General features: G+C 42.0%; 1 protein-coding gene across 1 annotated transcript in view; it reads right to left on the bottom strand.

Annotated features, from left to right (window-relative positions):
- Nucleotides 1–15,486: 15,486 nt before the first annotated feature.
- Nucleotides 15,487–17,838, bottom strand: part of ttc27 (tetratricopeptide repeat domain 27) — a 66,309-nt gene continuing 63,957 nt past the window's right edge. Inside the window, exons 19-20 of the mRNA XM_035172733.2 lie at nucleotides 17,244–17,344; nucleotides 15,487–15,828 (exon numbers count right to left, since the gene is read on the bottom strand). Of these exons, the coding sequence (XP_035028624.1) occupies nucleotides 15,703–15,828; nucleotides 17,244–17,344 (227 nt within the window). The 3' untranslated portion in view covers nucleotides 15,487–15,702. The remainder of the gene's footprint in view (nucleotides 15,829–17,243; nucleotides 17,345–17,838) is intronic.

A 17,838-nucleotide genomic window follows, 5' to 3' on the forward strand; every position in this document is an offset into this window, starting at 1 on the left:
TGCTTTCAAACTGGACACTGGGGCAACAGCTACAGTAGTCCCAAGCAGCACTTACTCCATCAAAAAGGAACATTGCAGGTGGGACGCAAGGTGCTGTATGGACCAGGATATCACAGACTGAAAGTTTAAGGATAATTTAAAGGGAGATTGAGCAATGATAAGAAAACAACAGAACAATATATTTATTTAGTTTGGGGACTGTCTAAGCCACTACTGGGTCGTCCTGCAATTAAGGCTCTGACACTAATACATTGTGTCTACACAATGCAGGCCCAGCAGGAGGATTTCAAACCCCAGTACCCTACAGCATTTTCTGGAAGAGGAAAATTGAAGGAGCCCTACAAAACTGAGTTGGAGTGAGGTGCTGTCCCATATGCAGTGTTTTCTCCATGCCGAGTGCCTGGCACCTGCCAGTGCGCGACAAGAGTTATTTTCAAAGTGACCCAACGCACATCATGGTGTGCTGGCATGGTCATGGCATCACACAAGCCATGATGGTCAGGATATCACACAGACTCAAATAGGACCCGAAAAGCACGACTTGACAGGCTCACAGGTAAGTACAAAAATGCTTTACTGAATAGGCAGGGTTCGGTACACAAAAGATAGTCCAAGTAATCAGGTAGAAGTATCCAAAATCTGCTGGGCAAAAACAGGTCATAATGTACAGAAAGCAGGTCGTAACACGATGGCATACACAGGAAGAATAATGCTGGAACACTGACACACAGAAAACAGACGATCTTGGACAGAAAGACGAGAGCACGGGGTTTAAATACACAAGGGTGGGGAGACAATTGGACACAGGGGGAACACATTAGGGAGAAGCAGGTAATCACAGGAGTAGGAAACACAAGAGGGCAGGACGGGGGTACCTGAAACAAGACAAGAGGTGAGTACGACTAAATAAATCAGGAAGACAAAATGCAAGAAACATGAGGGAGAAAACAAAACATGACCTCAACTATCTTGGAGATGTGACAGTACCCCCCACTCCATAGCCGGGACTCGACAGTCCAGGCTTGTCTGGATGGCATTGGTGAAAGTCATGGATGAGTTCTGGATCCAGGATGTTGCTTGCCGAAACCCACGACCTCTCCTCAGGGCTGTAATCCTCCCAGTCCATCAAGTATTTTCGGCCTGGCCCTGCCATCTGACCACCAGTAGCTGGCACAGGGTGTACGCAGGGGGGAACCAGTGGGCTCTCCTCGGCTGGCCAGACTCTGCTTACATGGAATATAGGATGAATCCTCATAGTCCTGGGGAGGCATAACCTGACAGCCACAGGGTAATAATCTTGGAAACAGGATAAGGTCCAACAAACCGTGGAGCCAGCTTACGTGTTACCCCTCAGAGGGGCAGATCCTGGGTGGATAGCCAGACCCTCTGGCCTTGCTGGTACTTGGGAGATGAAGAACAACGCCGGTCAGCGGCTAGCTTGTCATGCTCCTGACTGCGGAGGAGGGCCCGTCATGCCTGATTCCAGGTCAGTCGACAACGGCGGTTGAGAAGGCCCACAAACCTACTTCTCCAATGCTGGGAACAGGGGAGGCTGGTAACCATACGCACATTGGAATGGTGACAGCCCAGTAGAGCAGCAAGGCAGGGCATTATGTGCATACTCCACCCATACCAGGTTTTTACTCTAGGAAGCAGGATTGTTGGAGGTGAGAATGCGCAGTCCGGTCTCCAGCTCCTGGTTGAGCCGCTCAGTCTGGCCTTTGGACTGAGGATGGTATCCAGAAGAGAGGCTCACGGAGGCTCCGACTAAAGAGCAGAAGACTCTCGGAACCTGGACACAAACTGGGGGCCCTGGTCTGAAACCGCATTTCTAGGGAAGCCCTTGAGATGGAACACATGAGAGAAGAGAACCTCCTCCGTCTCTTTGGAGGAGGGAAGCTTGGGTAAAGGAATGAAATGAGCCATCTTAGATGTTTGGAGGCCACTGACACAGTGTATATATATATATATTTGCTCACAACTTTTTCTTGCACATTTTCTTATTTCAATAAAAAAGGAGGGAAAAGGCGGTGATTAAAAAAACATTGACTGCAAACATCAACTTAAGGCCACTTTATGTGGCATTTTAAAATGTCCTTTTTTTAAGCTCATCCTGATGGTAGCATGAAAAACAACACTAAACACCAATGCTCTTTCTCTGGACAAGACAGCAAAAAGCACAGTTTTCCAAAATATCAGTGTTCCTTTAATGTGATTAATTCATTTATTTATTTATATTAGAATATTTAGAACAAGAGGAAGTTTTAACATGTGAGGAGTTTAACATTGTGTTGTGGATGTGGCCAGCAGTGCCACATTGTGGTAGTCTTGAGACAAATTATTCAACCTGAGCTGCTGCCTTTAGTTTCAGGTGAAAATGTTCATGTCTTTCCTATACAACATGAAATTGGCTCATTTGCAGGGTTTTGTGTCTAAAGTGGTTTATTTAACAAATCCCATTTTCCTGTGTATATAAAATGATAATTAAATGGGACATTCATTTAGACTATTAAGCTGTTATAGCATGAATAGCTGACTTTATTGCACAGCTTGAAGGCTTTACAATATGACCAATATTCACTTCCTTAATTAAAATCCTTAAGGTGACCTTGCAAACACAAGGAATGTCTTTTTGTTCAGCACTATCAACACAGTCATGTCAGCACTTCAGGCTACATAATACCTTTACTAAAACATAGAATGTGTGTGTGTGTGTGTGTGTGTGTGTGTGTGTGTGTGTGTGTGTGTGTGTGTGTGTGTGTGTGTGTGTGTGTGTGTGTGTGTGCATGTCTATCTATAGTTATGAGGGCTAATTTTGGTTCAATACCATCATTGTGACGACATTTTGACGTTGTAAAGACATTTTGGCTGGTCCTCACAAATTAAATTGGCTTTTTGAGGATTAAGACTTGGATTTAGGGTTAGGTGTTTGTGTGCATGACTCCGGCAGAAACAAGTTTCAGACAGAAAATATGGAGTTCAGAGGGTTGCACCAGTTGCATTTCATACAGCGTGTTCCCAGGAAGAAAAGTGAATATCAGCAGACACATCTGTTTTGGAGAAATTCCCTGCACGTAGCTATCTGTCAGGTGCAGAGTCGTAAGTCCAGATGTATGTCTGACTTCCAAAGTGCACATTTGAATATGAACTCTTTACATGCACATATGGCATCTCAATTCTGAATATGGTCTACTAGCCCGCACTTGTGAGTCAGAAACACAGATTAGTAGGTGTTTGTTGTGTGTGTGTGTGTGTGTGTGTGTGTCTGTGGAATCTCTATAGTGAACTTCAGATTTTACAAAGCACACTGGTTTATTAAAAGGTGTCAGTGACAATGAATAATGCTGTCACTCAGAGTGATCAACCCATAGCACCAGATCCTTCCTCTGCTCTTTGAGTTCACTGGTAGTACACAACTTATCTGTTTTAAAGATTGCTACAAGCCCTCTCACCAACGGAGCCCCGCTGCTATCAGGTGAAGAAAAGAAAAAATCCGTTCCCTCAGTTTAACAAACCGGAAAAGAGCGAGCGAGCGGCTGATGACTGCGCAGCTCTGAATAAAGATTGAACTCATTAATGAAAGAATCGATCGTTATGTGATGATCAGTGTTGATAATGGGCGACAAACAAATCAACTTTTAAACTGTAGCGAGTCAGAGACGTCAGCTGAGAGACAGAGAGACATACTCAGAGCAGCGGAGTCTGTGTGTGCGCTGTTACTTCCCTCAGGTTCTGGGATCATAAATAAGCTTCATAATTATTTTATATAATCAACCGCTCATATTGATGAATAAACGTGATCACTTAGTTTCCACAGTAGAATTTAGTCGGAGCGACGCGGCTCTCTGTTTTCTCTCTATTCTCCTCATTATTATCTTCTTCCGACAATGATTCACTGACGGAAAACCCCGTCAATTATCTGAATGTCTTTCATTTATCATCTAGAGCAGCAGGGCTCCATCTGATCGGCCAAATATATTTTACATGCAGAGCGTGAATGCGTGGCGCGTGGATCATCATTATCTCGATAACGTGAGCTCGCACATCGTTAAAACAACAATTTAATTATTATCTTGGACGATATATATCGCACACCCCTAGCTTTCAGGTAAAAACATAGACTGTATATAAAAATGAACAACAAAACCTATTGATTTATCTATTATCATAATCATCATGCTCATACTTATGCTTACATGCGTCAAGTGGTTTGTTACACTGAGGGAATGGATTTTATTGTTTCTTCACTTTATTTATATACTGCCAAATCTTAAAAGACATTATGTAAGGGCACGTTTCAAACAGAGAAGATCTAGACTGTACTCCATAATATTACTTACAGAGACTCAACATTCCCCAATGAGCAAGCACTTGGCTACAGTGGAGAGAAAAACACTCACTTTAAACAGGTAGATACCTCCAGCAGAACCAGACTGTGTGTATAGAGAGAGAGAGAGAGAGAGAGAGAGAGAGAGAGAGAGAGAGAGAGAGAGAGAGAGAGAACGATGCACCAAGTTCGAAGTAGAAATGTGTAAAACAATATAATAACATAGCAGTTAGGTGTTGGGTGAAATACCTGCAGAATGTAACAGGGAGAGAGAAAGTAGAGAATAAACTATTAGAGAGGAGAGGATCTGTGTCTGAACCTTGTCCTCTACTGGGGTCCCTCAAGGTTCCGCCCTGGGTCCCCTCCTCTTCTCTCTGTACACCAACTCTCTCGGCTCTGTCATTCACTCACATGGCTTTTCCTACCATAGCTATGCTGATGAAACCCAACTAATCCTCTCTTTTCTCCAATCTGAAACACAGGTAGCAGCACGAATCTCTGCCTGTCTGACTGACATCTCTCAGTGGATGTCTGCTCACCACCTGAAAATTAACCTTGACAAGACTGAACTACTTTTCCTTCCAGGGAAAGGCTCTCCCACCCACGAGCTGACTATTACCTTTGACAACTCTGTGTTAGCCCCCACCCAGACTGCTAGGAACCTGGGTGTGACACTCGACAGTCAACTCCCCTTACTGCCAACATTACTGCAACAACACGTTCCTGTAGATACATGCTGTACAACATCAGGAGAATACGCCCCCTTCTCACTCAGAAGGCAGTGCAGGTTCTGGTCCAGGCCCTGGTCATCTCATGCCTAGACTATTGTAACTCCCTCCTGGCAGGTCTACCTGCTACTGCCATCCGACCTCTGCAGCTCATCCAGAATGCAGCAGCTCGACTGGTCTTTAACCAACCTAAATTCACTCACACTACTCCGCTCCTCCGCTCCCTTCACTGGTTACCAGTGGCTGCCCACATCCATTTCATAACACTAGTACTTGCGTACCGTGCTGCGAACGGATCGGGTCCAGTCTACATCCAGGACATGGTCAAACGTTACACCCCAGCCTGTTTGCTGTCCTGGCTCCTAAATGGTGGAATGAGCTCCCCAATGACATCAGGACAGCAGAAAGTCTACACATCTTCCGCCGCAAACTAAAAACACACCTCCTCCGACTATACCTTGAATAAAAGTTTAAACTAACAATTTAGTAGCACTTAAATGGCACTTACTTATAGCATTTTGGCTTTCCTGAAGAAATTGTACTTTCTTGATTCTTGTTGTTCTGGGTTTGTACCCTCATGGTTGAATGCACTTATTGTAAGTCGCTTTGGATAAAAGCGTCAGCTAAATGAAATGTAATGTAGAGAGAGAAGACACCATATCAGCACCACTAGTGATTGTTTGTAATGGGCTGTTTGCTTGGCCTGTGGTAATGCTGGTTGCGGCCTTCTTTCTGAATCTGTAACAGGGACCTGCAGTAATAGGGCTACAGCAAGAAAAGTCGTGCTGCAGGTCGCCTAATCCAGCCATAAGTATTTGCTTTATTAAGAGGAACATTTTAAAACTAACCTTTAATGTAGAGAAGGTGTCTGCTTCCTGAACCTAAACTGAGAGCTGGTTACTCAGGAGAGGAGCCTGGTTGCTGAAGGAACCAGGAACCACAAGTATGCCTGCAATCTGGTTGTGTAGTGTTATAGTCGGGTAGTACAGTAATATGAGCTCTTTAAGATGTGTTGGGACCTCTGACCATTAATGGCTCTGCTTTAGATTTGCTTTCTATTATTGACTTCACGGAGAATCAGAGCAGAGAATCTGTTAGTTTCCTAGTTCCTGCCAGGATCAAGCTGCAGCATTTTAGAACAAGACTTATTGAGACAACCTGATAAAAGGAATTGTGATAATCAAGCCTGAAAGTAACAAATCAATGGATTAGTTTTTTTAGTACCTTTTTTAAACAGATTGTGCCTGATTTTTTCAATGTATGTACACTATTGAGATTTACAAATACATCAAAGCTGCTTTTCCAAAAAGAAAAGTTATTACCAATCTACACGTGTCATCATGAAGATAGTACGGGCAACACTGCAAAATTTTAAATGTTTCTCAAAGTGAAATAGTTGAATATCACATCAAGATATGTTTGTATTGCTTTGAGCTTTGACAGTTCATTTTAAGAATGCTCTGTGGAGCTGGGGATTAGTCCCACTTCAATCTGTAGCAAAGATCCCCAGTTCAAATATCTGTATAGGCTCACCCTTCTTTATGACTGGTGAAATCTACATTGCTGCATCTCTGGGTGACTGCAAAAACTGGAATGGCGAGGAACTTCCAAATCTAAACCACTAGGTTACAGTGCCAAATCTTACATATCTAATTAGAATTAAATTGCACGAAAGTGCACATTTAACACGAGTAACAAGGTTGTAAAATGGAAAGTTTCCCTATAATTTTGTCTGGGCCCTGAGTATCTTTTGTATGTCTAAACATACTTTGGCAAATGCTCATTAAGCTGTTTCACTGTCAAATCTTTGGTTGAAGGTTGAAATACCAGTGCAGGCTTGCATTTATGAGACACATTTTGTTAGTAATTAAACAAGAAATAAGCCTCAAAATGCTCCCACGCTGGTGGCTGCAGTTGTGTTCATTTTGTTTTGCTGATTTTTAATGATAACATTACTCACCTCATTAGTTTCGTATATATTATCATGTTGAAAAGATACTAGACGTTAAAATATTGTATTGCTGAGGCTGATAGAAATGTCATTAGTTTTCCAGTAATTTGGTCAAAAAACTAAGTAACACACACCTTAAAAGTTTGATTTGATGATGGTGCAAAATTAAATGTCAGGGAATTTACAGTTACTAGGATTCATCATCTGGGAACCATGAATGTATGTACAAAATGGCATTGTTATTCTACCCAAACGATAGACCAGTCATATTTGGCTATATTATATATTTTTTGACTCGTGGATTTTGTGTGTTTGAGCTAACTTTAGTTTGAATCATATGGTGAAATGTATTCAATTATAAATGTAAGTATTGTATTTATTTATATTAAAACAAAAATGGAAACCGCCCATTCCTAATAACCACTAATAACAATGTTCAAATAAAAGTTAGATTTCTTAATAAAATTATTTTAAATGTTGGAACCACAAACCAAAATCTAGAGACCATCTTGCATCATGCTGTCATGGTAACAAAATCTGTCTGTCCACAGAGACAGACACCTGCCAAAGAACTCAAAACCACATCTGTGGTAGTTCCTGCAACAGTAGCTGTCTCCAGAAATCTCTTACACACACACAGACACACACAGACACACGCACGCAAGGGTAAAACAATACAAACCACATGCTGTTGCAGCTGCTAAACAATGTTGTTACATTTTGATACTGCAGTTTCTCTGAGCATGCTGTGAAGGTTATCCAAAGGCAGAGTGTAGTATCTGCATTTTATAGAGAATGCGTGGGTTCCATGTCAATGATTGTTTTCAGTACAATAATCCACCTAAAAGAACATAAAATTAAAGCATCACAAATTACTTTCCATCTGTTTCACTCTTTACTGTCCTGCCTGGAAACACAATGGCCATATTTATATTCTGCAGTTAAATGTTTATCAATACTGTAGTTTTATGTAGGGGACCACAGTTTTAGACTTTAAAGGTTCCCGGTCCAGACTGGTCCGAGGACCATCCACACCTTCTTCTCTCCATTCTCCTCCTCAATGATAAGATGTTGTTCCCTGTGTAAGAGGTTGGGGTTCAGATTGAGATTAACTGTGGTCTCTCTACTCCTGTCAAGCAGCTGTTTCTAGTGCCAAGAATGGACCTTCAAGCCAACTTGGTTATTTTTGTCCGTGTTGGGAAAACCCTGACCTTAAACTTCATTGTATACGACACAGCTCCTTAAGCCTCAAACTTGTGGTTGGGCCCCCTGGGGAGTCATATAGCCACTGCAGGCAGGACATGGATGATTTATGTAGGGAAAATATACAAAAAAGAGTTAACTGAATAATATTTCATTGACAGTTATTTGACTTCCTTTAATTATTTTCATTCAATTAAGAATTTTTTCACAAGTTTCTTGTCTTGTCATTGTTAATCAGTGTTTGCACTATTCACAAATGGAGAGATACTTGTGACCTAGTTCAGGCAGTCAACTTGAGCTCATTGAACTCATGTGACATGCCTGTATTATACACACACCTACAATTTGGTGGTCTTTTCAAGCTGCAAATATATTCTGTCGCCCCCTTTGCTTGTCAATAGCTCTACGTCAGTATCGATAGGGTGGTCAAAGATGTTTGCTCATTAGTCCCCAGTAATCATTTCTGGGAAGTGATTAAGTCCCACTTTATGAAGGAAATACACTTCTGCCCATCTGAGCACCCATGGGCTGGTGTTAATATGAGCCATGTTGGTGTGTTGCTATCATGAAGCAGTGGTTTTAACTATTAAAGAACAGGAACCTGGTCTGAAGTCAGTGATCCAGAATTTTACTGTTACTTTAGGCTCATTATCAAGATAGTGACATGGGTGGGTGCACAACACATAGAGGCTACACGTTTGTTACACACACACAGATGATCTGTGCAGTGAAACCATTTTCTCTGACCTTTTCTCTTACGACCTGGCTGCGACAAAGCAGCTACGTCACTGACTGCTGGTGGTGCACACAAATTCACACACATGTACAAACATGGTCAGACAGAAATACATACATACCAACCACACTTGTCCCCTCTCCCTCCCGTTCAGCAAAATCTCCCAATGGCGTCACAGTGGCGTGACTTGACTGTCCCATTTCAAAGACTCCTTCAAATGCATTAGGCAAATGCATTCCTTCAACAGGTGCAACCCTTCCGGCCCAACTTATCCCAGGATGACTTGCGCTTCAGTGACAAACCCTATTTTAAAGAGCTAATGGTACGAGCAAGCTACTAGTATGCTTGACCATCAAACTTCAACTCAACAGAACACCTAACAGTACACATGTTAAAAAAGGTAAGGGGTATTAAAACTTTCTTGTTGTGTCAAACCCCACTGTGCAGGACAAGCGTAGATCACAAACATCCACTATAGAGCAGACCATCGCAGTCTACCTGGCCCACAAAGACCACCTTCTTTGTCGGATGGGGAGACTGAGGGTGCACACTTGGTTGCGCTAAATCTCAACTCCACATTTGTTTGTCACCTGGGGCGTAACATTTCTTTTTGCATTGAAAATATTAAGCCTAGTGGGAGGGGCTACTAGTTTAGGAGGAGCTGCCTTGTCTTTGACTGGTTACAAAGAAGGTAACGTCTGGATTGTTTGAAAAAATAATGTTTGGAAAGGTTGAAATGAACCCTGCAGCACTGGCAAATCTGCCCTTTTAAAAAAGAAATGGGTGATGGCAGTGATTAGTTTATTTGATGTTTCATTCAAAACACACAAATGATTAATTTTAAGACTAAGTACAACCCTTTTGAACCATCCACCTGGCACAGAGAGCTTGCAGACCAACAAAAGTGGATTTGGTCATGTTAAATGACTAAATGCAGTTGCTCCATGAGATTTCGACCACGAGCTCAGATCGTTAAAAAAAGAGCCCTATATAGCCACCCTTTACAGAGCCTTTAATTTATAATGGTGGATACAGGAATTGGAATGACGAGGCAACACCCAGCTGAGGAGAGAGGGGGAGACAGGAGGAAGAGGAAATGACAGAGAGGCAGAGAGGCAGATTTAATAGCTAACATTAAGTTGTATCGACTTTATTACCAACTAATACTGACTCCAAATGCTGGCAGACTATGTGCGTGTGCAATCCAGGTGACTGGCCATGAGGCCTACAGGGACAACTGCTGGAGGGTCACGGCATCTGTGCACCGTCAAAAAGTCCATTAATCGTTTAGTGGTCCCCTCTGGATGTCAGGGGGCTGTTGCATGTGTGTTCTGGGACTGAGCTCACTTCACCAAACTGACCAGATGCACCATTTGCTCTTAGAGACATTCATTTAATTATGCACGGGAAACAGTGCATGCATGGATTTTGTACATACACATCCTTAATATATCTGTGGGCTGGAGTGTGTTTTTGACAGATCACAGCTGCTTGCCACATGTAAACCACCACACACTTCCTCTGCAACCAAACTGTCAATTTCTAATTCGTAAATTTCTGCACCTTGGATCTTGTTATTTTCCACCACCACATGTCACCAAGCAGGCACAATTGTGGGTGTATCATGGCCTAAGAATTAACAGATTCCAGGTGAATCTCATTCTACCACCGTACTGATCCATTACATCTGATCGCTGATGTCATGTGTGCTCATTTTGGTTGCACGAGAAAGCTTTACACATCTAACCAAAAGATTTTCTCTCACGGACACAGAATGGAAAGTGTGTGTGTTTTTGTTTGTTTGATGGTTACATACGTGTGAGACATGGGGGTGGTGGAGCCGGCTGAATCTGGGCTCATCAGGGGTGATGATAAACAGAGGCCAGGGGCAGACTTTCAGCTGTAACAGCTTTCTTGGGTAAGAGGGTGGAGGCGAGGAGCCGTTTGCCAGACTTGTGGGGAAAGACATGGCACGGCCCTGACGAGGGCTGCAGCCGCGATGTGTAATCACAAATGATGCAATGTTTGAAAATCCAGGCAGCGACTTGATTCACTCAGTGAGTCTGGGTCATCAGCACAGAGACTGCTTTCATCAAGACAAACATGTTTAAGGAATCGTAAAGAAACGGGCTGACACGATACACTGATGATAAAATATGGATTTACACAGTTCAGCCACAACAGTAAAACACTTACTGATTAGTGTATATGTGAAGTCATCAATTGTAACCTTATGTCAGACCTTGTTTGTGTGAATGACACCAGCAACCAATCAACAAGATCATGATACGGGATGCTGAAATGAGGGAAGAGATTCTTCATGGTCGGTCCAATGCAGCACAGCCTGGCTCCCCCCTGCTGTGAAGCAGTAGTGGAAATACATCATCACGGCTTGGCTCAGAATGATGTATACCGACCCGGGCCCCTGAAAAAACCTGACATACATAAGGAACTTATTTACACATTTATGTTTAATTATAATCACGTCGTCAAGAACATGAAAAGCCCATCCTTACTTTTTTTTAGAGATGGGCATAATGGTTTTTGTTTAAAAATATGAAAAACTGTTACAAAATATGACCTTATGTGATGTGGCTTTAGTGAATACTGAACAGGAACAAACAAAGTCTGAGGGTGTTGGAATAAGCCAGAGCTGTTAGAGGATTATTCTCTCTGGAAAATAATTGTGACAGAGCTTCAGTCCAAACACTGGTCTTGAACCAGCTCTTGCATGAGGATCTGCCCAAACCAAAACAGTTTCTCTCTCTAACGTTAAGTAAAATGAGATGAAATGGGAGTTTTGTGAGCGGTGACATCAGCTCCAGAGGTTCCCTGCTGAGGAATACCAGGAATTCTGGGAGAGCGAGTCTGAGGCAGAACAAGCAAACTTGTGTTTGCTTCTATTAAAGCTGTCCACTGTGTGATGACAGAACAGCAGCAAATCACTCTTATATGGTTTGTCTCATAGCATGTGGGAAATTTACTGTGCCATTAAAAGGATTAGTCGGCACTGCCGACTGATCCTGTGTCTGTGAGAGTAATGGACTGTGGTGATTGATGAATGATACAGAGCCTGAAATAGGTCATTATATTTTGCTGCTTTTTGATAACATGACTGGTCTGTGAGGCTGGAAATGTGGATTTAATGCTGCCTGACCTGAGTGTTGGCTCACATGCACTGCTGCACAAAAACACCAACCAGGGCCATGAAGAATTAACATCTACTCCACATTCAGTACCTGTGTTTCATATTGTTGTAGCCTTCCACTTTCTCATTTGATAACAGACATATCATCCATGGACAGTGGTTTTCATAAATGACATTCATGTATCCCTCCATTCTTATCAGCTTGCTACAACAGGCTTTCACCTCAAAGCAGAGGTAGAGGATGTGTGCACTGTGATAAAAAAGGCAAAATAAAACACAAGCTCCATAATAGTAAAAAAATAAACACGGGAGATGAAATCCCTGAGCAATGTCAAGGTCATTTTCCTGCTGGGTGAGAAAACTAATTTGAATGAAGATAGAGGGGTTCTCCTCATGCTAACTGCAGGGCAGAGAAATGAGCTCTGACTATTAGTGTTTGTGGGGGTGTGTATGTGTGTGCACACACCGTCTTTGGATGTGCCAGGCCAGGAGATGATCTCTCAGAGCATCAGCGGAGGCACTCTGGTTCTTAATAGCTTTTAGTTTTTAATAAACCTGGAGAACACAGAGCAGAGGCAGTGTTTGAAAACTCTGGAATAGTACAGAGTGACTAAAATGCCAGAGGAAGCTGTGGCATTGCTGTGTTGACATTATACTGTTCCGGGCGGCTGTGGTTGAGGGGTAGAGCAGTCGTCCTCCAACCTGAAGTTCGGCAATTCGATCCACAATATTCCCCATCTGCATGCCGGGTAAGGGCAAGACGCTGAACCTCAAATTGCCCCTCATAGAACAAAAAAGTGCTGCTACTAGATGCACTGTATGAATGTGTGTGTGAATGGGTGAATGTAAAACTGTAATGTAAAGTGCTTTGAGTGGTCATCAAGACTAGAAAAGCTCTATATAAACACAAAACCATTTACCAAAACCAGTGTGTGTAAACACTCATAGTTCCAAGTTTGGAATATTGTCAATTTCTGAGATCAGTAATATCTATATCCCAACGGTTCATCAACAACGGTTCCACAAGTATCATGATTAGCCAAATGGCTGCTAAGCAAACGTCACAGTATTTTCATTGCATGGCGGTGCAGTGGTTGGTTCCTGGTTTGAATTCTGATTCTACTTTTTCCAGGTTCTCAAGCTTCAAGGGGTTGAGTTGGACTCTAAATTGACCGTAGGTGTGAACGTGAGTGTGAAAGGTTTTTTGTCTCTTCATGTTGGCCCTACGGTGTGACACAAAGCTAGAAGTAGGACTAACATTTTACAGTAGCCTAATTTTTTCCCATTATGTCTGTTCATTAACATTATGTCTGTTCATTAACGACGTGGAATGAACGCAAATGTGATGAATACAGAAAAGAACCTTGATAGGAAAAAAGAAGCACATGCTGTTGAGCTGAAGAATCAAACTTCACCCGATCAAGGTTTGCTAGGACAAAGGATCTCCTCACAATCTGCTCAAACAACTAAAGCTACGATGACCCTGCTCAGACCTGATATTAACATCCGTCCTGAGAGATTTGATCACAAGTGGTCAGTGCCCTCTACGAATGTTCACACCTGGCGTTAAAATGCGTCCTGAAGGTGTCTCCTGTGGCCACTTGCGATCGGATGTCACTTCCCCACTCTACATGCAAATTAACACATATGTCATTTGTGTTAGTTAAGACCAAATTATGTTGTTTTGACCCATTCTGACTTCACAATGTGTCCAAAGTCACTGTTTGTGTACATGGGCACATCACACTGCTAAGAGAATGTGGACACATGGCCCACACCACCTCTAAATCTGGTCAGGGGTGATCGGATCGCTATCCCAACGGAGTGCCTTCAAACCTGTACTAAGAGCTGTCCACTTGTGATCGGATCACAAAAACACATGTTAGTACCAGGTGTGTACGGGTTCTATGTTTTCATTTACTGAACATTCTGCAGAACTATTCCTTTAAGCCAGATGATTTAAACTGTGTGTCCTGTGTTTGCCAGGAGCTGACCAAACCAACTTCTGAGCAGCATGGGACTGGTGATAACAACTCCAAGTGGTTAAAGAGAAATAGATGGGTTTGCTATCTAAAAAACTATAGTCAGGTACTCACATGGAAACCATAGACTGTGTATAAAGATGGACGATGTGTCTCCACTTCCTTCCACTATTCTGAAATGATGGAACATATCCCAGAATCAAATGTTGCCCTCCTGCACATTTGGAGCCAGAGTTCGCGCAGTAGTGATCGGGTGATGGAGCCGCAGTGGCGAGGTCTCGTTGATACATGCACTTGATCAATCACAAGTCAGTCTGTCAATCATGATGTTTCACCTGATACATCATCAAATAACTAATTCTAAATGTACATGTGTATACATACATCCCCCTTAATTTAAATCAATTTTTATGTTTTATTTCTTGTTTCAAAGTGTAGATGGAGGTTTGAAAACTATTATAATTTTTGTTTTGTCCTTAATTAGTTGTGATTAGTTTTTTCCTACTCCATGTCAATATGTGACATGTCAAAATGACAAAACAATAAAAACAGCACTCATGAAGCTCTCACACGAAAACCTAGGAGGCTTCAACTGAAGTGCTCCTCATTCACTTAAATCCGGTGTTTCACCAAACTGTATTGTGGTTCCTTTGCTTTGCTTTCATTGTGTGAGGTACAAGTTACAAAATATTTCCAAGCAGAAGCACAGGCATTAGATAACTAGAAACATTGTGACCCTATCCATAAGCCATAACACTGGCCTGAGCAGCAGAAATACTCTACTGCACCTCTCTCTCCGATCTGTATTCAAGGGGGTGGTCTTTCTGCTCTTTTTGAGAACAGCTGTGGCTCAGGGGAGAGAGCTGGTCCTCCTCTAACCAGAAGGTCGGCAGTTTGATCCCTGTCTCCCCAATTCCACATGCTGAAATGTCCATGGTCAAAATACGGAACCCGTAATGCCCCTGACGGCTGTGCAGTGTCAGAAAGATGTGTGATGAGAGAAAGAGCTGCACACAGACATACTGTATGAGTGTGTGCATGTGAATGGGTGGATGGCAAAACTGTAGTGTAAAACTCTGAGTGGTCTATATAAATACAGACTATTTAATTAATTCACATTTTATGTTATCCCTCAAATCCCTGCCCTCTTACACGCAGATTTGTTCTGTTCCTGCTCAGAACTGATTGTTCACCTGCTCAGATACACCGCTGCTGCAGGTGAAGAAACAAAAGATATTACTAACTCAGAGGTTGCACTTGGATCTACGCAGTGATCATGGCTCAAAGTTTGAGATCACAGACGATGCAGAGGAACAGTAGCATTTAGACTCAGAATGAAGACAGCACGTCATTTTCCTCATGCAAAATTCACAGGTTTTCCCTGTTTTACAAAAAGATTCCAACGCAAGTATTAAAAATGTAATGTTTTACTGTTTAATGGCTTACAGTCATTGTTTCCTTTCCAATGTGGACATAGAGGTACAAAAACATCATGATTACTGAGTGAGTCCTTCGTCTTTACATCCTAGATTTTGATTTAAATGACTTCAAAAATTCTTTAGGCCGAGGATTCGGAGCCACAGCTGTGTTTCCGCAGGAGAAAGGAGGGGGCGTGTCTGAAGGATGGTCACTGTGATTGGTCACGCAGCTTCCCACTCAGGTCCTGCAGCACTGCGATGAGTCGCTCCAGAGCTGCAACGTCGTCCTGCAACTCGCCGTGGATCTGACCTGTGGCCACATCTGTGTGCATTTGCTGAAGAACAAAACAGAACGAAACGCTGAAACAATTACGCAAATGACTGGAGGGTCAAATCGTTGCTGACATTATTATTTTACTTGTTAACAGCGGATGATTTGGAAGTTATTTCGTGTCAAGTGAGACATAATACTGCTGTGTAAGAAATTCTGAGCTACTATGAATATATGTGTGGCGTAATCAGAGTGCTGCTGCTGCCGCTGTTCATTTATATTTTCTTGCATCTTGAGTGGAAACTGAATTTTTGAGGTATTGAGACTATTCGAAGATAAAGTCTGTCATCAGAATTGATTATTTAAATTTTTATATTTTAAAAGTGTGATCAAACAGGACATTTTATAGTAGTAAATAAGAAGCTCTCAGTGCTCTCTGCTGGACAAACCATGTAACAGCAACACTTTCTAAGTTACCTCAAACATATAGTTTTTATGCAGAAGTTTGTGCAAACCTGGATAAGTTGTCGATCTTTTTGTTTTCTAGCCACGAGTGTTCACATTCTGGATTTAAGAATTTTCACGAACTCTTCCTTTCAGATCACTTCAGGGTGAGGTTTTTTTAGACTGACCTGCACACACAGCAGTTCAAGTTTTCTACGTAAATAATGTTGACGTTCAGAGGGCTGTGGGGCTGCTCAAAAAGATTCATCTGGGCAGGTCTCTTTCTCGGCTGATTGTTAGAGTTCACACGTTATGTTTATATTCATGTTTTCTGGTTTGTGTCACAGGAATGTAGTTACGATTACTCCATGTGCTCCCTTGAAGGAATTCCTCACCCTGATGGACTTGCCAGATGCTTGTGAGTCGTCATGTCCACCATTTGTCTTCATGGACATGGAACCTTGTGTCAACCTGCATTCTGACATCACCAGCTCTATTTGACCTTGTGCTCTTCCTGCTGACGCCACATTCCAGCTGCTGATAGCGTCTCACTGAGAGAAGATATCTAGTCTAGGAGGTTTTACGGTAAAACCAAGGAGCACCCACATGATTCATTTTCCATTTAGTATTTGTCCAGAACAAAACAAAAGTACAGAGCCTCCACTCACACAGATGGATAAACTGAGGCAAGAGACTGTTAAAGCCAGTTGAACATACTTGAATATTAAAGTATGCTCATATATCCATCTTAAATTTATCATCTATGGACCAGAAGGATGCACATTACATAAGTGTCCATGTGAGTGTCTGACATGCTACAGACAGCAATGTACTGGAAAATGCTGGACTTGATTGCACTTAACCCACGCTTCAAAAAAAGGTGTAAGATTATTTAAAATATGAAATCAAATGTTTGGAAGTGTTCAGACTCAATCAGGAGGAAAGCGGCAGCAAAAGGCAGTGATGTCTGCATGTGCCCTGCACTCTTTTAGCAGCTGAGTTACAGAGAGGACGTTCTGGTTGATCAAACTGAACCTTAGCTTTGGTGGCCAAACTCCGCAGGCTCAGACGGGTGGAGGAGAGCATCGGAAGAGCTTCTGTTGGATTCGTCTTCGTCTTACTGCAGCTGATGGTCACTAAGACACCGAGAGAGTCAGAAAAAAGAACCTTTGTGATTTCATTTGTTCTGGATTTGTAACTGTAAAAGAGGAAACCGCTTAATGTGTTGATACTGTCAATTGAAATCCATTGTTCTGTACTTCATTGTTCTGTGCCAAAAATAAAAAAGGTAAATATTAACTGGTAATACAAGAACACTAAAGGGCAATTAGAGATATGTTTCAGTAACTACAGTAAGTACATTTATTACAAGTCACTTTAATCTTCTACTCCATGACTTTTAAGGGGGAAACATTGTACTTTTAACTCCACCACATTAAATTGTTGAAGTTTTAGGTAACTCAATAAAACATGATTTAAATTTTTTTTTTAAATTAGCTCCACCATTGGCTACAAATTAAAATGATTCTTACACTTAAATATATGAGCCATGCTGACCATGTATCAAACATACAGAAATGCTCTGAAAGGGTTTGTAAAAATTATTATTAATTGATTATACAATAAAATA

The sequence above is a fragment of the Hippoglossus stenolepis genome, chromosome 12 (genome assembly GCF_022539355.2).
Source record: "Hippoglossus stenolepis isolate QCI-W04-F060 chromosome 12, HSTE1.2, whole genome shotgun sequence".
NCBI classification, from domain to species: domain Eukaryota; kingdom Metazoa; phylum Chordata; class Actinopteri; order Pleuronectiformes; family Pleuronectidae; genus Hippoglossus; species Hippoglossus stenolepis.